Source organism: Salvelinus fontinalis, chromosome 18 (genome assembly GCF_029448725.1).
Source record: "Salvelinus fontinalis isolate EN_2023a chromosome 18, ASM2944872v1, whole genome shotgun sequence".
Taxonomy (NCBI): Eukaryota; Metazoa; Chordata; class Actinopteri; order Salmoniformes; family Salmonidae; genus Salvelinus; species Salvelinus fontinalis.
In genome coordinates, this window is record NC_074682.1 from 27,540,033 (window position 1) to 27,560,240 (window position 20,208).

Sequence of the window (20,208 nt, forward strand, 5' to 3'; positions counted from 1 at the left end):
TGTGTGTGTGCGATCGAGCATTTGTGTGTGTGCGTGTGTGTACGTGCGTGCGTTTGTGTACGTGCGTGCGTGTGTGTGTGTGTGTCTGTGTGTGTGTGTGTATGTGTGTGTGTGTGTGTGTGTGCGTGCGTGCGTGCGTGCGTATGTGTGTTTGAGAGAGAGTCTACAAAAGTCTACAAAATGTGTGAAGAATTGTGTGTGAAGAGAAAGTGTGTGCCTGAAACACTGAGAATCTGTGTGCTAATGTTGTGATTTATGATTCAGCAGGTCATTCATGATCAAAGCAATTGGTGTACAGTATGACCCTGTTTATGTGATGACGTACATCAATGTATGTCTCTCTCTGAGAGGCATGTCATCGCTATGTTAATGTTGACAATGGTATGTGTGCGTATCTGGCAACGTCCCAAAAGGTTCCCTATTCCCTCTATCGTGCACTACCATGGCTCTGGTCACTATGTAGGGAATAGGATGCCATTTGGGACGCATCCATTGTATCTGTCCGCTCACCATCGTCATCCAATGTTTTCACGTGTCTATCACCCATCAGCTCATGAAGCTCACACTCACAGCAGCTTTTTTCTGTTTCCGTCACCGTTAGCTTCAAGCCATGAGGGTTTTTCTGTTTCCGTCACCGTTAGCTTCAAGCCATGAGGGTTTTTCTGTTTCTGTCACCGTTAGCTTCAAGCCATGAGGGTTTTTCTGTTTCCGTCACCGTTAGCTTCAAGCCATGAGGGTTTTTCTGTTTCCGTCACCGTTAGCTTCAAGCCATGAGGGTTTTTCTGTTTCCGTCACCGTTAGCTTCAAGCCATGAGGGTTTTTCTGTTTCCGTCACCGTTAGCTTCAAGCCATGAGGGTTTTTCTGTTTCCGTCACCGTTAGCTTCAAACCATGAGGGTTTTTCTGTTTCCGTCACCGTTAGCTTCAAGCCATGAGGGTTTTTATGTTTCCGCCACCGTTAGCTTCAAGCCATTCGTTTTTTTCTATTTCCGTCACCGTTAGCTTCAAGCCATGAGTTTTTTTCTATTTCCGTCACCGTTAGCTTCAAGCCATGAGTTATTTTTCTGTTTCCGTCACCGTTAGCTTCAAGCCATGAGTTATTTTTCTGTTTCCGTCACCGTTAGCTTCAAGCCATGAGTTATTTTTCTGTTTCCGTCACCGTTAGCTTCAAGCCATGAGTTATTTTTCTGTTTCCGTCACCGTTAGCTTCAAGCCATGAGTTATTTTTCTGTTTCCGTCACCGTTAGCTTCAAGCCATGAGGGTTTTTATGTTTCCGCCACCGTTAGCTTCAAGCCATGAGTTATTTTTCTGTTTCCGTCACCGTTAGCTTCAAGCCATGAGGGTTTTTATGTTTCCGCCACCGTTAGCTTCAAGCCATGAGTTATTTTTCTGTTTCCGTCACCGTTAGCTTCAAGCCATGAGTTATTTTTCTGTTTCCGTCACCGTTAGCTTCAAGCCATGAGTTATTTTTCTGTTTCCGTCACCGTTAGCTTCAAGCCATGAGGGTTTTTATGTTTCCGCCACCGTTAGCTTCAAGCCATGAGTTTTTTTCTATTTCCGTCACCGTTAGCTTCAAGCCATGAGTTATTTTTCTGTTTCCGTCACAGTTAGCTTCAAGCCATGAGGTTTTACCGTTTAGCTATTCCTCTCTATATCTCCTCATATCCCTCATATTCCTAGATATAATTTTCCTCGTTGAAATTGATCTATAGTAAGTAAAGTACAGTATGTGCCTATTGTAATAACTGTAATACTGAGTAGTTGCAATTTTTTCTACACTGCCAAAGATGTAACCAAAATGTCTCACATAACCAAGCGAGCACCCTTTGGTGAGGGAGAGCTGTATCACACAGTCAGAATAATGTCATGTCATAGGAGACACATGAAGGGCAGGGCACATTCAGGGGAGCACATTTTGTTTGTCTCTTATAAATGTTCTCATCTCTCACAGTCTGTCTAGCACCGTCCTATATGGGCGTCTGTAAACTTCAGGTTTTGCGTGAGAGCCAGCAAAGGGCAGCTGTGTGTGCGCGTGTGTGTGTCTGCGTGTGTGTTTTTGATCTTGTGTGTGTGTGTGTGTGTGTGTGTGTGTGTATGTGTGTGTGTGTGTGTGTGTGTGTGTGTGTGTGTGTGTGTGTGTGTGTGTGTGTGTGTGTGTGTGTGTGTGTGTGTGTGTGTGTGTGTGTGTGTGTGTGTGTGTGTGTGTGTGTGTGTGAAGAGCCTCTTTGAGAACTCACCCTACCAGCCCTTAGCCCCTCCCTCTATTGTCATGGTTACAGGCTGGCCTTCGCACGCTACATGATATCGGGCCTGAAATTCGACGAGCGATATCATGTGACCTGCAAGATGACGAGCTAGTAGACTTTATTCCAGAGGAGGACGAGGAGATTTATAGGGTAACTTGTTCAATTAATCTGCCTGAGGGGGTAAATGTATGGCACATATATTTATTTTGTCTTGCTGGAATGGATTGGTTGGGTAAATGCAATATTAGGGTAATGGTAGTCTATAATGCCCCACATCAATGTCCCTATTGGAGGTATATACTGTACACAACAGACATAGACATGCACAGTCTGTAATATGACATTTTATTTGTATAGCGCAGCGCCTTCCATTTACAGGCCAAAATCACAATGCTCTAAACTCAGTCACAAAGGTGGACTGGACATCGTTGCATAGATCAGACCTGTAGGTGTAGGAAAAGGACAATGTACTATGTTAATCTCAGAACCAAGCCTGTTTTTCTTTTTTCAGTTGATATGAAAAAAAAGCAATTATAGTGCCTCCATTTTGCTTACATATACCATGAACCATTGAACCAGCTTCTGAACTTATTTTCCGCCCATACAATGATTTCTGCAAGGAAAACAAATCAACAATCACAACAAGTCAACCCAGTTTGCTCATAAGTAGCGTTGCATATTCATCTTCCGTGTTGAACAGAAAGTAGTCTCTGACCATTTCACCTTGAGTCTTCTTCCACAGCGCAACGGCGGCTTGTTCGGTAACCACGTCAACCACGTGAACGGGGACCACCACCGGCGCTCATCGAGTCACCAAACCAACGCCACCCAGCGGCCCCTGCAAGTGCAGCCGCCTCCGCACTATGCCCACATGGAGCAGCCGGTGGGGCGTCTCTGCCGGGCCAATGCCATGTCCCACCCTAACCACCACCATCGCCACCACCACCACAACTCCTCGTACGGCAAGTCGCCCAAGTCCACCAACATCAACTTGAACAATGCCAACGTGTCCAGTCTACCCAACGGAGGAGGGCACCACCACCGCTACTACGAGCACGCTCCGCCCCCCGCAAACGGTTACCCTGGACACCGTGGCGGCCCCTACTACCCCGACTACGACAAGCTACCTCCTCGCGGCACGCCGCAAGGACAAAGGTGACCACACACTGACCATCAGCCATCTCTCTCTCTGGCCGTGAAATTAAATGGGTGACGAGACGTGTTGTTGAATGTGATTGATTACTTATAGTAAGAGAGAATGGGGAAACGTCTGTGGCTTGAAGCTTCATGTACTATAAACTTCAAATGCCACAATAGTTTAGAAACTATAATGTCTAACCTTTAAACTCTTCCGTTTCTCCTTGTCAATTCACCTGAGCGACGCTCTGAGTCCCTTGTAGTCATACAGCTGTCTACGTGTGTATGATGATGTCAACACTAAGGGTTTTTGTACAATAGAACAAACCTGGGATATAAATTAGCATGCAGAGTAAGCATGCGGCTACCATTAGCCATAAGGCCATTCTGTGTATCTATCATTACAGATTGCCAAAGGCAGGACCTAGCCTCTCCTTATCAAATGTTTTCCTTGTCACTGACCTATAGCACGTACCCTCTCAGACCCTCTCTTAAACTGACCAATCCCAGCTTCTTCATTCCATATAAGTGGCTAACGACACACATTTTATATTTATTCAGGCTACCCATCCCACAAGCAGTCAATACATCTCTCTGGAGCATCCCAGGGTTGGGTTCAAAGTCCATTTCAATTCTTATCATTTCAGAAAATGTTGCCCCCCCCCCCCAAACATTGGTACACACATCTGTCATCCCTCTGTCTTCCTTCTTCAATTATACATATATAGGAATGCATGTATATGTTTCATATACTGTATGATATATATGACCCCCTACCCTTTTCTCTCTGTTCTCTCCTCCCTTTCTTCTACCTAACCAAAATGCTTTCTCTCAACCATCTCTCTGCTTTCTGGGACAGAAGGCGCTACTATGAGACCTATGTTAGGTACTGTATGTTACTTTCCTAGGTATGTCTAGAGCAGTATGTGTCCACCATGACAAAGGGGAACTTTTCATTTCGATTCTGTTTTTTGGGGCCAGTTTGTGACTGACTGCATCCCTGCTAAGGTTGCAAAATGCCTGTAACTGGTTCTGGCAATATTCCAACTGGGATTTCTGGAAAACCTCTGAGTTTTGGGGAAGGTACTGGAATTTTGCAACCCTAATCCCTGCTCAGTTAGTGCTGAGTGTTCTAGTCAGTCATCCCTCTCCCTGTCTCTGCACCACCACCTGTCTGTGGAGTGGTATCTCTTGACCCAGTGTTCTGATGTTTGACAAAGAAAGGAGAGGCCTGATTGGCCAGCACACTGCCTAGCCCTAGACCAGTCTGGCTGTGTGCATGTGTCTGCTAGGAAGAGAGCACTGCTAAAAGAGAAGTGAACTGAAGTGCTTGCCTTGGAGGAACTCGGATGCTCAAACCACATGGATATGTATGGAAACTTACCTTACTCACCCCTAGCTCTGATACTCCTAACAGGCCAACAACGACCAGTATAAAAACCCTCAGAAATGTCTTTCAATAAAGGGTCAGTTCACCCAAATTACAAAATGATATTGGTTTCCTTATCCTGTAAGCAGTCTATGGAAAAACCAAAGCATAGATTGCTGTTCTCCCTTGTCCATAGACTGCTTGCAGAGAAAGGAAACCAAAATGTAATTTTGTAATTTGGGTCAACTATCCCTTTAAGTAAACCATGGCTGAGATGGGTGATAATAAGGAAATGTAAGTTTTGATACATTTGATTGAGGACTTCCCAAATGAACATACAGGAAACCATAGTTTTCCTTTGACAAAAGAAGTGTTAGTGAACACTGAGGGATGGTCTTCGATACTACATGCTATGTCCACTGGTCTACTGCTTCTACTGTCTATGTCCCTGTTGTCTTGATGAGGCTGTGGTGGTGGATGATGAGGGCGTTGGTTCTGTTGCATCGCTGCCCCCTGGAGGCTGGAGGTTTGCGTCTGCATGGCAGTGCATGGCCCTGTTCCCCCACGACCCCCCTCGCAGTCCAGCACCACCAGTGGAGGCTAGTGAAGGGAGGACCGCTCATAGTAATGTCTGGAACCGGTACCATTCTATTCATTCCATTCGAGCCATTACAATGAGCCCATCCTCCGATTTGAAAGTGACACCAGCCTCCACTGGGCACCACCCCTCCTCTGACCTCTGAACCCTGACTCCTCACCCCCTCCCAGGTCCCACATAGGAGACGTCCGCCACCCGACCATCCGGCGGGAGGAGGAGTTTGACGATGACAGGTACTCAGGAGAGTACTATAGCGGGGAGGAGTTCTACGAGGACGACAGCATGTTGTCAGGAGACAGGTAAAGTAACACTCCACCTGCATAGCCTCACAGAAATACATGTATTATCTTATATATTGTTTATAAACTATAAATACAAAAGTATGCTGACACCCCTTCAAATTAGTGGATTTGGCTATTTCAGCCTCACCCGTTGCTGACAGGTGTATAAAATTGAGCACACAGCCATGCAATCTCCATAGACAATCATTGGCAGTAGAATGACGTGTACTGAAGAGCTCAGTGACTTTCAATGTGGAACCGTCATAGGATGCCACCTTTCCAACAAGTCAGTTCGTCAAATTTCTGCCGCGCTAGGGCTGTCCTGGTCAACTGTAATGGCAGTTATTGTGATGTGGAAACGTCTAGGACACAACAACGGCTCAGCGCGAGGTGGTAGGCCACACAAGCTCACAGAACGGGACTGTCGAGTGCTGAAACACGTAGCGCGTAAAAGTCGTCTTTCCCCGATTGCAACACTTACTACCGAGTTCCAAACCGCCTCTGGAAGCACCGTCAGCACAAAACTGTTCATCGGGAGCTTCATGAAATGGGCTTCCACGGCCGAGTAGCCGCACATAAGCCTAAGATCACCATGTGTAATGCCAAGTGTCAGCTGGAGTGGTGTAAAGTTCGCCGTCATTGGAATCTGGAGCACTTTATACTCGTTCTCTGTAGTGATGAATCACGCTTCACCGTCTGGCAGTCCGACGGACAAATCTGGGTTTGGCGGATGCCAGGAGAACGCTACCTGCCCGAATGCTTAGTGCCAACTGTAAAGTTTGGTGAAGGAAGAATAATGGTTTGGGGCTGTTTTTCAACAGTTTGGTGAAGGCCCTTTCGTGTTTCATCATGGCAATGTCCCCGTGCATAAAGCGAGGTCCATACAGAAATGTTTTGTTGAGATTGGTGTAAAAGAACCTGACTGGCCTGCACAGAGCCCTGACCTCAACCCCATCAAACACCTTTGGGATGAATTAGAACGCCGACTGCGAGCCAGGCCTAATCGTCCAACATTAGTGTCCGACCTCACTAATGCTCTTGTGGCTGAATGGAAGCAAGTTCCCGTATCCAACATCTAGTGGAAAGCCTTCCCAGAAGCGTGGAGGCTGTTATAGCAGCAAAGGGTGGACCAACTCCATATTAATGCCCATGATTTTGGAATGAGATGTTTGACAAGCAGGTGTCTACATACTTTTGGTCATGTAGTGTACCTCATAATTAGTTCTCTTCTGCTAGAGCAGGGGTCTCAAACTAGCGTCCCGCAAGCCAGATGTGAACCTGAAGCCTATTAAATGTGGCCCGCTATATTTTTTAAAAGTAGCTAGTTCACCTCCAACACCCTATCCTTGGCTTCCAGGAGGTCCTATAAAGAATACCTGGACAGGTACCAGAACAGTGACACAGAGTATGAGACTCCTAGAGGCTACCACCACCCCGACAGTTACTATGACGATGATGAGCAGCCCCTCTACCAAGATGGAAGGAGGTCGCCTAAGAGACGGATGCTTCCTGCCACGCCTCAAGGTAACGCCCCTCCTCTCTACCCAGAAATGCTTCTGATACTTGTCGTCAAATATACTGTTACTGAGGTTAGATAAAAGGTAATAGCTATTCACACACGCACAGTTTTTGACTCTTTCATTAAACTGCCTTGCCGCTGACTTGGTACTCTATCATTTTAAAGACAGCTTCATGACATTTTGTTTGTTTGTGAATGTGTGTTGATGCCCTTTATTTGCATGTCGTCATTGTTTCCTGCATGAGTAGTTTAGTTTCACTAGTTTTATCCTCCTGTCTTGTCCACCTATCCGCCACACACCCAGGTCACCGGAGGCCCTCCTTCAACTTTGAGTGCCTGAGAAGGCAAGGCAGTCAGGACGAGCTACCACACCAACGCACTGCACTACCACTGCACCTAATGCAGCACCAGGTAACACACACACACACACACACACACACACACACACACACACACACACACACACACACACACACACACACACACACACACACACACACACACACACACACACACACACACTTCTCACAGTGCACTGCTGTACAACTGCATGGAATGTACCACCAGGTAACACATACAGTAGACAGCTCTGCGTCTGCACCGAATGCACCGCCATGTAGTTCACACATACATTCACACACATTCATATTACTAGTGCACTATGTTGCATGAATTGATTCACCAACACAGTGCTTTACCAGGGGTTCTAGACCAGTGTGTTTGTTCCTTTCCGTCCGTCCGTCCCTTCCTCTACAGGTGATGGCTGTAGCAGGGCTGGACTCCAGCAGAGCCCACCGTCTCTCCCCCACCCGCTCCACCCGCTCCTGGGCCACTCCCCCCGCCACTCCGGCCAGTAAGGAACAGTCGCCCTACTACACGCCCCTCATCAGGGTCGATCTCCCCGGACGCAGGTATATAAAAGACTCCTTCATTGTTCTGTCTGTTCTTCTGATGAAGGCTACAGATTGGTTTTAGTAATGTGAAACCCTAATTTGTGACTGTAATGTGGGACTTTTATTTTTAATATATCTGTTATTTTGGCACTTAACAAAATAAAATGACCAAATGACACATTGGTTTCCTAACACTGTAAGCAGTCTATGGACAAGGTATGACAGCAATTAATTATTTGGGTTAGTTTCCCTGGCACTGTTTCCACATGCTGACGTTTTAGCATTTGTGGCACAAATCCCATTCAAGTAATAGGGCCAATATTAGTATCTTTCATGCATCATGTCCAAAAATGCTTGTCCATAGACAACTTACCGGGAAAGGAAACCAATATGTAATTTTGTCAGTTGGGTGAACTATCCCTTTAACTTCTCTAGGATAGGGGGCAGCATTTTCACTTTGGATGAATAGCGTGCCCAGAGTGAACTGCCTCCTACTCTGTCCCAGATGCTAATATATGCATATTAATATTACTATTGGATATAAAACACTCTGAAGTTTATAAAACTGTTTGAATGATGTCTGTGAGTATAACAAAACTCATATGGCAGGCAAAAACCTGAGAAGAAATCCAAACAGGAAGTGGTCGATTTTCAACTCATCGCCTATTCAAATCCCAGTAAGATGTGGATCTGTTTGCACTTCCTACGCCTTCCACTAGATGTCAACAGTCTGTAGAACGTTGAATGAAGCTTCTACTGTGATGTGGGGCCGGATGGGAGGTGTTTGAGTCAGTGGTCTGGCAGAGTGCCAGTTCCTGGTCATGCGCATTCCACATGATATCGACTTGCGTTCCATTTCTTCTGTAGATTCAAAGGAATTCTCCGGTTGGAACATTATTGAATATTTATGATAACAACATCCTAAAGATTGATTCTCTACTTAGTTTGACAAGTTTATTCGACCTGTAATATAACTTTTTTAAGTTTTAGTCCGACATTCGCCTGGATCTGCGCGAGCGTTTGGACATGTGTACTAAACGTGCTAGCAAAAGTAGCTACTTGGACATAAGTAATGGACATTATCGAACAAAACAACAATTTATTGTGGAACTAGGATTCCTGGGAGTGCATTCTGATGAAGATCATCAAAGGTAAGGGAGTATTTATGATGTAATTTCGTATTTCTGTTGACTCCAACATGGCGGAGAAATGTTGTTTATATCTGAGCGCCGTCTCAGATTATTGCATGGTTTGCTTTTTCCGTAAAGTTTTTTTGAAATCTGACACAGCGGTTGCATTAAGAACAAGTGTATCTTTAATTCTATGTAAAACATGTATATTTCATCAAAGTTTATGAAGAGTAATTCTGTTATTTGATGTGGCTCTCTGCAAATTCTCTGGATATTTTGGAGGCATATCTGAACATGGCGCCAATGTAAACTGAGATTTGTGGATATAAATATGCACATTATCGAACAAAACATACATGTATTGTGTAACATGATGTCCTATGATTGTCATCTGATGAAGATCATCAAAGGTTAGTGATTAGTTTTATCTCTATTTCTGCTTTTTGTGACTCCTATCTTTGGCTGGAAAAATGGCTGTGTTTTTCTGTGGCTATGTACTGACCTAACATAATTGTTTGGTGTGCTTTCGCCGTAAATCCTTTTTGAAATCAGACATGTTGGCTGGATTCACAACATGTGTAGCTTTAATTTGGTGTCTTTCATGTGTGATTTCATGTGTGATTGATTTTTAGAGTAATTTATTTGAATTTGGCGCGCTGCATTTTTCCTGGCTTTTGGCCAAGTGGGACGTTAGCGTCCCACATATCCCAGAGAAGTTAAGATAAAAGATGAAGGGGTGCTAAAGCGAGGAGCGGAACCGGAACGAGGAGCGAAACCCTCTCTCTTTGGAAGTTACGGGCTGAACATTCCTTCCCTTTTCCGAAATTCGAAAGATGCTAATACCTGCAAAAACTTTATTTTGAGATATTGGAACTATAAGGTTCTATCTGCAAAAAGATGATTCTGAGATAACTGGCTTTAACTTCTTATGGCTGCAATCCTGCTACCGGGATCGATATGACAACAGCCAGTGATAGTGCAGGGTGCCAAATACAAACAACAGAAATCTCATAATTAAAATTCCTCAGACATTCATGCCTTATATAATTTTAAAGGTAATCTTGTTGTTAATCCCACCAAAGTGTCCGATTTCAAATATGCTTTTCAGCGAAAGCACTACAAACGATTATGTTAGGTCACCACCAAACCACAATAAGCACAGCCATTTTTCCAGCGAAAGATAGCTTTCACAAAAACCAGAAATAGAGATAAAATGAATCACTAACCTTTGATTATCTTCATCAGATGACACTCATAGGACTTCATGTTACACAATACATGCATGTTTTGTTTGATAAAGTTCATATTTATATTTAAAAAATCTGAGTTTACATTGGCGTGTTAGATTCACTAGTTCCAAAAACATCAAGTGATTTTGCATAGCCACATCGTTTCAACAGAAATACTCATCATAAATGTAGATGATAATACAAGTTATACACATGGAATTATAGATATACCTCTCCTTAATGCAACCGCTGTGTCAGATTTTTTAAAAAACTTACGGAAAAATAAACCATGCAATAATCTGAGACGGAGCTCAGAACAATAGCCAAATTAGTCGCCATGTTGGACTCAACAGAAACCAGAAAATACATGATAAATGTTTCCTTACCTTTGATGAACTTCATCAGAATGCAGTCCTAGGAATCCCAGGTCCACAATAAATGCTTGATTTGTTCGATAATGTCCGTTATTTATGTCCAATTAGCTACTTTCGAATTGTTTACCAAACGCCCTAACCAAAGTCTCAAAGCGCGTCCACTATAACGTGACGAAATGTCCAAAAGTTCCGTTACAGTCAGTAGAAACATGTCAAACGATGTACTGAATCAATCTTTAGAATGTTGTTAACATACATCTTGAATAACGTTCCAACCGGAGAATTACATCGACTTCAATTGACCGATGGAACGGAGCTCCCTCTCACATGAACGCGCCAGTTCAATGCGTGGGCACCTCATGGAAGTGATTATTCATTCCTGTCTCCTTCGGCCCCCCTTCACATTAGTGTTGTCAGACAAAGTTCTATTGACTGTTTTTTATTTTATTTTTTATTTTTTTATCCCATTTTCTCCCCAATTTTCGTGGTATCCAATCGCTAGTAATTACTACCTTGTCTCATCGCTACAACTCCCGTACGGGCTCGGGAGAGACGAAGGTCGAAAGCCATGCGTCCTCCGAAGCATAACCCAACCAGCCGTACTGCTTCTTAACACAGCGCGCCTCCAACCCGGAAGCCAGCCGCACCAATGTGTCGGAGGAAACACCGTGTACCTGGCCCCCTTGGCTGGCGCGCACTGCGCCCGGCCCGCCACAGGAGTCGCTGGAGCGGATGAGACAAGGATATCCCTACCGGCCAAACCCTCCCTACCCCGGACGACGCTATGCCAATTGTGCGTCGCCCCACGGACCTCCCGGTCGCGGCCGGCTGCGACAGAGCCTGGGCGCGAACCCAGAGACTCTGGTGGCGCAGACCACTGCGCCACCCGGGAGTCTATTGACTGTTGACATCTAGTGGAAGCCGTAGGAAGTGAAAACCCATCCATATCTCTCTGTATTTTCAATGAGAGCTTGGTTGAAAATCTGGCACCCCCAGAAAATATCCAAACAGGAAGTGGAACTTCTCAGGTTTTTGCCTGCCATATGAGTTATGTTATACTCACAGACATAATTCAAACAGTTTTAGAAACTTCGGAGTGTTTTCTATCCAATACTAATAATAATATGCATATATTAGCAACTATGACATAGGAGCAGGCCGTTTACTCTGGGCACCTCTGTGCACCTTTCATCCAAGCTACTCAATACTGCCCCTTCAGCCATAAGAAGTTAAAGTTCCGAACCCTCATTGGTTTTAATCTTGTTAGTAATTTTTATATTGCATTCTTTTGAGCTTAAACAGCGTGCACTGGGGTATTTCGAGTTCTACATATCAAATCAAATCACATTTTATTTGTCTCATGCACCAAATACAATAGGTGTAGTAGACCTTACCGTGAAAAAAAAATATTAGTTAGTTGGAAAAAAGTGACATGATAAAATAACAGTAACGAGGCTATATACAGGGGCAACCGGTACAGAGTCATTGTGCGGGGGTACAGGTTAGTTGAGGTAATTTGTACATGTAGGTAGGGGTGAAGTGACTATGCATGGATAATAAACAGTGAGTAGTAGCAGCGCAAAAAAGGGGGTCAATGCAAATAGCCATATAAGTAGAGAACATTAAACAGAACAAGGCTATGTCAATAACTACATTTTGACAAAAATGCAGATAGAACCTAATAGTCCCAAGCTCTTGATTTGACCAAATAACAAGTGAAAAACCCAAACACCGAAACTACTTCTGCTCGCTATACCACGCATCCCATTCCTTCGCGACAGAATCGACAAACAATTAGTCTTGGAATGGTTGCAGGAACCACGCTCACTTTGATTATTTTGTCCCGAAGAAAGTTGTGTAGAACTCTGATAATAACCATCGAGTTGCTGTGTTCATTCAATCATTCTCATCCTTCACCTTTCTTCCATTGCCCTCCAAGAGTGTCTAAATCTCTTCTTCTCTTCAGGGAGAGCGCCTCCAGCAGCCAGGTGTCTGTGAGGAAGAGTTCGTGGTACACAGACGACCCAGAGTACTCCCAGAGGACCTACTCCCCCGTCCACCTCCAGCTGCCTCCAGAGTACCGACAGCATTACCACCAGAAGAGAGGCAGTGCTACCAGCCTGGTGGAGGCGGTGAGGCAGGGGAGGGCAGGGAAGGGGAGGGTGGGTGGGTTGGTGTCCAGGGGCCAGTTGCACCAGTCGGTCGTAAGTGTGTCGTAACTACGTCCAACTACGTCCAACGCTCTACGCCGGACCTAAAAATAATACCACCTGGGCATAATCCCTTTTATGAGCTACGCCTGGGTGTAGATTCTACACCTTGTAGGGAGCAGGGCCCGCTTCCATAAAACATCTTAAGTGTTTCCCCTAAGGGTTTAGCTTAAGGAATCATTTTACCTTACCTAAGGGAATTGTTTAAGGGCATTGCATCGAGACCCTCAAATATTTCCTTATCTAAGTGCGTACTTAAGGTGTTTTACTGGCATGTATGGCAAAAGAGTATCTGGTTACCATTGAGACGGCCTGACTCACTGACTAAACCTCTCTTCATTTTGTGAGATAGCAAATTAGAACTTCTACAATCAAGACACGATAACCAAATTGCTTCAGAAGATAACGTTTTTTGTAGTTACTTTTTTTCAACTTGTTTATATTGCTTTCTAGTACGACAAGCTAGCTTCAGAGTAGCTATTTTATTTGTCACATATACGTGTTTAGCAGGTGTTATTGCGGGTGTAGCGAAATGCTTGTGCTTCTAGCTCCGACAGTGCAGTAATATCTAACAAGTAATATCTAACAGTTTCACAACATATACCCAAAATACACATAAATATAAGTAAGGAATGGATTAAGAATATATATACATATATGTCAGAGCGGCATTGGACTAAGATACAGTGGCATAGTATAGAGTACAGTATATACAGTCGTGGCCAAAAGTTTTGAGAATGACACAAATATACATTTTCACAAAGTCTGCTGCCTCAGTTTGTATGATGAAAATTTGCAGTTACTCCAGAATGTTTTGAAGAGTGATCGGATGAATTGGAATGAATTGCAAAGACCCTCTTTTCCATGCAAATGAACTGAATCCCCAAAAAACATTTCCACTGCATTTCAGCCCTGCCACAAAAGGACCAGCTGACATCATGTCAGTGACTCTCTCGTTAACACAGGTGTGATTGTTGACGAGAACAAGGCTGGAGATCACTCTGTCATGCTGATTGAGTTCAAATAACGCTTGGCATCATTGTTCTTCCTCTGTCAAACATGGTTACCTGCAAGGAAACACGTGCTGTCATCATTGCTTTGCACAAAAAGGGCTTCACAGGCAAGGATATTGCTGCCAGTAAGATTGCACCTAAATCAACCATTTATCGGATCATCAAGAACTTCAAGTAGAGCGGTTCAATTGTTGTGAAGAAGGCTTCAGGGCGCCCAAGAAAGTCCAGCAAGCGCCAGGACCGTCTCCTAAAGTTGATTCAGCTGCGGGATCGGGGCACCACCAGTGCAGAGCTTGCTCAAGAATGGCAGCAGGCAGGTGTGAGTGGATCTGCACGCACAGTGAGGCGAAGACTTTTGGAGGATGGCCTGGTGTCAAGAAGGGCAGCAAAGAAGCCACTTCTCTACAGGAAAAACATCGGGGACAGACTGATATTCTGCAAAAGTTACAGGGATTGGACTGCTGAGGACTGGGGTAAAGTCATTTACTCTGATGAATCCCCTTTCCGATTGTTTGGGGCATCCGGAAAAAAGCATGTCCGGAGAAGACAAGGTGAGCGCTACCATCAGTCCTGTGTCATGCCAACAGTAAAGCATCCTGAGGCCATTCATGTGTGGGGTTACTTCTCAGCCAAGGGAGTGGGCTCACCCACAATTTTGCCTAAGAACACAGCCATGAATAAAGAATGGTACCAACACATCCTCCGAGAGCAACTTCTCCCAACCATCCAGGAACAGTTTGATGACGAACAATGCCTTTTCCAGCATGATTGAGCACCTTGCCATAAGGCAAAAATGATAATTAAGTGGCTTGGGGAACAAAACATCAATATTTTGGGTCCATGGCCAGGAAACTGGCCATGGACCCAAGTAAGTAAGGTAAGGTGGAGGTAATATGATCCTTGACTAGTCTCTCAAAGCACTTCATGATGACAGAGGTGAGTACTACGGGGCAATAGTAATTTAGTTCAGTTACCTTTGCTTTCTTAGGTACAGGGACAAGGGTGGCCATCGTGAAGCATGTGGGGATAACAGACTGGGATAGGGAGAGATTGAATATATCTGTAAACACACCAGCCAGCTGGTCTGCGTATGCTCTGAGGACATGGCTAGGGATAGCATCTGGGCCGGCAGCCTTGCGAGGGTTAACACACTTAAATATCTTACTCACGTCGGCCACGGAGAAGGGGAGCCCACAGGCCTTGATAGCGGGCCGCGTCGGTGAAACTGTATTATCCTCAAAGCGAGCAAAGATGGTGTTCAGCCTATACAGAAGCAAAACGACAGTGTCTGGTTTTCCTTTTATAATCTGTTATTATCTGTAGACCCTGCCACATACGTCTCGTGTCTAAGCCATTGAACTGGGACTCAACTTTGTCACTATACCGACGTTTAGCTGGCTTGATTGCTTTGCGGACTGAACCGTTTGTATTCGGCCCTATTCCTCGTCACCTTTCCATGGTTAAATGCGGTGGTTCGCGCTTTCTATCCACGGTTTCTGGTTGGGGTAGGTTTTAATAGTCACAGTGGGTACAACATCTCTTATGCACTTCCTAATAAACTCATTCACCGTATCGGTATATGTGTCGATATTATTTTCTGAAGCTACCCTGTACATATCCCAGTCCGCGCGATCAAAACAATCTTTAAACGTAGATTCCGATTGGTCAGACCAGCGTTGAATAGTCCTCACCACAGCAGGGGCGGAGCAAGATGGAATCCTGGTCCGATTTGCCAAATGGAGGGCAGGGGAGGGCCTTATATGCATTCTGGAAGGTAGTATAACAATGGTTGAGAGTTTTAGCAGCACGTGTACAACAATCAATATGTTGATAGAATTTCGGGATCCTTTTCCTCAAATTTGCTTTGTTAAAATCCCCAGCTCCAATAAATGCAACCTCGGGATATGTGGTTTCCAGTTTCCATAAAGTCCAGTGATATCCGCCTGGGGGGATATAGACTGCTGTGGCTATTATTGATGACAATTCTCTCGGGAGAACATTTGATTGTGAGATATTCTAGGTCGGGTGAACAGAAGGACTTGAGTTCCTGTATGTTATCACAGTTGCACCATAAGTCGTTAATCATAAAACATATACCTCCACCCTTCTGCTTCCCGGAGAGATGTTTGTTTCTGTCGGCGATATGTACTGAGAACCCAACTGGCTTTACAGAGCCAGACAGTATATCTCGAGAGAGCCATGTTTCATGGAAGCAGAGTATGTTACAATCCCTGGTGTCTCTCTGAAAAGCAACTCTTGCCTTGAGCTCATCAATTTTATTATCCAGAGATTGGACATTAGCGAGTAAAATACTCGGGAGCGGTGGGTGGTGTGCACGCTACAGGAGTTGCCACAGGTGTTGATGGTTTAAACACTCAGACTCAGATATACAAACTTTGGTGACTAACAGTAATTTAAATGACCCACGTTTACACAATGTGGTCGGTTTTCTCCTGTTGCCACGCAGGTTTTGATATCAGAGGGGCTCGGGAGATACGCCAAGGATCCAAAGTTCGTGGCGGCCACCAAGCACGAGATAGCGGACGCGTGCGAGATGACCATTGACGAGATGGAGAGCGCGGCCAGCCACTTGCTGAACGGCGGTGTGGCGCCGGCGGTTAATGGGGTCAACGTGTACCCCGTCATGAGCGAGCGGGACTACGACCTCCAGGACGCCACGGCCAGTTACAGTGACGAGGAGCCGGAGGTGGAGCTTAGATTACCGTACGAGGAGGACCTGGCAGACGAGATGATCTGCATCACCACTTTATAGCATCTCCTGGAGAATAAACTACTAGAAACTAACTACTAGCTGTATGTACTCTACTTCATATAGACTACAGTACCATCAGTGGAAAACTAAATGAGAAATGCATCTATTGGCTTACGACCAAAAGAAGTGCCTTTTACATGGAAGAGAAAGGCACCTATGAGGAGAGAGACACACACTTATTCTCTCACTCGCCCTCTGCCAGCCAGGGAATTCACATTACTTCTGTCAATCACAGGACCAGGAGCCAATTCTGGTGCCAGGGAACCATGTTAGTCCCACCCTCCCAGACCGACACTACTGGCGCATAGGAGGCCATGACCATCTGTCATAGGTCACCGTCTGGAGGTGACACTCACAGGTTCATCAACGAGCCAATTGCAGACGAGGACATGGCGTGTCAGTGGAGGAGATGGACCTATTGGCAGAGGCGTGAGGTACCGTGGGCAGGTTGTTAAGGGTGATGACAATCAGATGTAAGATGTCATTCCCTCTGTCACTTTATTAAGATTTTGGCATATCATGCAAGTTTTCAATGCAAGCATAGAAAGGCATATCTCTCCCCACCTAACCCCCCTTAGATGTTTTAGTATAACTTTGATCCCGGAATCATTGACATAAATAATTAAAAGATGACTGTAGATGGTTCACAACGAACAGATTCTTAGAGAATAACCCGTTTACGTATGCAGGAGATATCAGTCACATTTATAGCATCTTCCAACTGGAGATATACACTTCTGAGACGACTACAGCATGGAATAAATGCACCAGCAGGCAGGTTGTTTTTCATTTGACAATAGCCTGACGATGAATATTTCATAGTAGATATAGTGTAAATGAATTGTATTATATAAACAAAAAGAAAAACTTTGTAAAGAGATGTTCTATATTTTGTAATTGTGTACCATTTCAAAAGAAGATCAGCAATACACACCCTAATGAATCCTATTATGCTACCAGGAAAGAAGATCGCTGGTGTTATTATTTTATTAGGTACAATATTCTGACATTTATTTGCCTTTTCTTTGTTGTTGCTCATATGCATCCTTGACATGTCTGTGAACAGCTTTTTTTAATTGTTTTGTTTTTCGTGTAACAACACAGCTGCACAAGATATGCAAATGTCTTTGTTTTTTTACTTGTTTTATGAGCATAAGAACACTGTATATGTGTTACTCAAACCACACCAACACCAGTACCACAAAGTAAAGTACCCCTTATTAAGAGCATCTTTGTAGGACTTGATGTTAGCTAAAGCTCAAGGAGGCTATTCTACCTTTATAAAGATGTGATACGTAACTTCCGTGTTTGCATATGTTGTGCAGAGGAGGTGCACAGCACAGAAAGGTCAAATGCCTAGTGCATTGACAATGCTGCTTCATTCTCCCATTTTCAAATGAATTCTACAACTTTATTAGTTTCATCTGTCCCAACTGAAATGCCTTCTGCTGCTGAAAGAAAACAATATGATAGACGTGAGATGAACAGAAATCTCCCTGTCGTTCTCAATGCTTTTATTGGGATTTTTCCTCAATATACGACTTGTTGATCACGATTAATGTAAGTTAATTCCACTGATCCTTTCAAACTGAATCTTCCTAATCACTTGGCCTTTATGTTGTTGTGTGCGAGACTTGTGACAGACTGGGCCGGTGTGAGCCAGGACAGACGGGATGCATGGTGGTTGATTGGTAAGGCACGTATTCATCAGGGATGTTGACAGGGCAGATGAGCTCACGTGATGAGGCTGCATCTAGCCTGGGTGCCAGTCTGGTTCTGCTCTCTCGCCAACTCCTTACGGAATTGTCAAGCAAAACATGACGATGGAGTAGGCAAAAGCACAAACAGATCTGGACCAGGCTAGGTATCATCATGGTCTAGGTAGGTCCACGGTCTCCACCATTGTTGTCCTCTTCTGTTGTGTTGTCGTGTCATATTTGGCCCGAAGTGTTTTAGCTGGAGAGAGGCTAAGCAATACTAACCCCCTCACTCTCTCAGCCTCTCTGGCTTCTCTCTGCATACACTGTACCTCGTGGTGGTCCAGCATCGTCTGGGGAAAACATATCAGCCTTCCTCTCAACCAACCAGTCTGTTTCCCACAGCCATCTTATCCGTCCAATGAGAAGGGAGTGTTTGTACTATGGCTCATTTTACAAGAAAACTCAACTTTTGTTGATATCAACGCAAGTTGAAAATTGATGCACCACAAAATTACTTTACACTAGCAGACAAAAAATAAAGTACTAAGTTCACTTTTTTTTCAGGCGCTGCCCTGGATAGTTTGAATAAGCACAGATGATGGGTAGGTGATGAGACGTGTGGGATCTGTAATTCATGAGTGTTTGATTTGTAGGTCATGAGTTCGCATTGCGTTCTCAGTCAACCTGAATACTGTGGTGAAAATGTAGGCTATCCACTTTGTGTGCACATTGAAAGGGCTCTTTGAATTGTTTGAGTAAAAAAAAATGTGTTCTGGTCTTTTTGTTGAGAATTATTTTGTGAAAGGACCAATGCGCATTCCAGGCACGTTATACTATTCGTAGCAATTACTGATAAACTGAAAATATGCATTATTTTGTAAACACTTTTAAAAAGGTTGTGTTAAACTAAAGATAAAACAAACATACTTTTACCTCATGTCAGGGATTCCTGAAAAAAGAAAAGAGAAAATGATTTGGTTCATTCTATACCAATGGTATTTCAATATTAGCACATAGCTGTTTGTCTTTGCACAAGTAACTGTATAGTGCTATTGTTTCTCCTTTTTCTATACACATTTTTGTGAATTAAGGTGAGACAATTTTGTACTTTTTTGTGACTGTGTGTATGGTTTAGTGAAATCTATATTTGTCATTTACACCTCACCTTTCAATGCTGGGACAGAAAGAATCTGAAAAAAAAATAATGAAAAAAATATACATTTTCAAGGTGCACTGTTCCTCTGTTGGCGGGTTAAAAAAAGATAAATCCAATGGTAATATACCAGTTTACAGAGAAACCCTTGTTGATTTAAACATTTTGATTAGTTTTCATTCTATTATTATAATTATTATGATTACTATTACTACTATTACTGTTATTAAATATGTATTAAAATAGAAGATAATGTAAAATATGTACAAACATATGGAAAGACCCATGGTAATGTTCTCTACTTGAAAGTCCTTATATTTTCTCTGTAATGTTTTTATTCAGTAAACATGATTTCTCTTAGTAGCAAATGCTTTATTATGACCCTCTATGTTTTGTATCAATTCATTTTTTTTTCTTTTTTTTTTGCCTTGAATTCATTTTAATCAATAATGATATTTTTTTTTCTAATGATTATTACTGAATAAACTTACACTGAAATTCTACACTGTATGTTCATTATTTGTGCTTTGTTTATAGATAAGCCATGCATTATGTATTGAACAGCATTTTCATAGTATTTTAT

At 43.6% G+C, this 20,208-nt stretch overlaps 1 protein-coding gene across 17 annotated transcripts in view; it reads left to right on the top strand.

Annotated features, from left to right (window-relative positions):
- cacna1da (calcium channel, voltage-dependent, L type, alpha 1D subunit, a) overlaps nt 1–20,128 on the top strand; it is a 127,748-nt gene extending 107,620 nt beyond the window's left edge. For 14 of the 17 annotated variants that reach the window (XM_055870041.1, XM_055870044.1, XM_055870054.1 and 11 more), the window contains 9 exons: nt 2,280–2,396; nt 2,989–3,401; nt 4,243–4,269; nt 5,521–5,649; nt 6,989–7,155; nt 7,455–7,561; nt 7,907–8,061; nt 12,743–12,908; nt 16,467–20,128. In XM_055870041.1, the coding sequence (XP_055726016.1) occupies nt 2,280–2,396; nt 2,989–3,401; nt 4,243–4,269; nt 5,521–5,649; nt 6,989–7,155; nt 7,455–7,561; nt 7,907–8,061; nt 12,743–12,908; nt 16,467–16,772 (1,587 nt within the window). In that variant the 3' untranslated portion in view covers nt 16,773–20,128. The remainder of the gene's footprint in view (nt 1–2,279; nt 2,397–2,988; nt 3,402–4,242; nt 4,270–5,520; nt 5,650–6,988; nt 7,156–7,454; nt 7,562–7,906; nt 8,062–12,742; nt 12,909–16,466) is intronic. The other 3 variants (XM_055870042.1, XM_055870048.1, XM_055870043.1) reach the window with 2 other exon arrangements.
- The last annotated feature ends 80 nt before the right edge of the window (nt 20,129–20,208 follow it).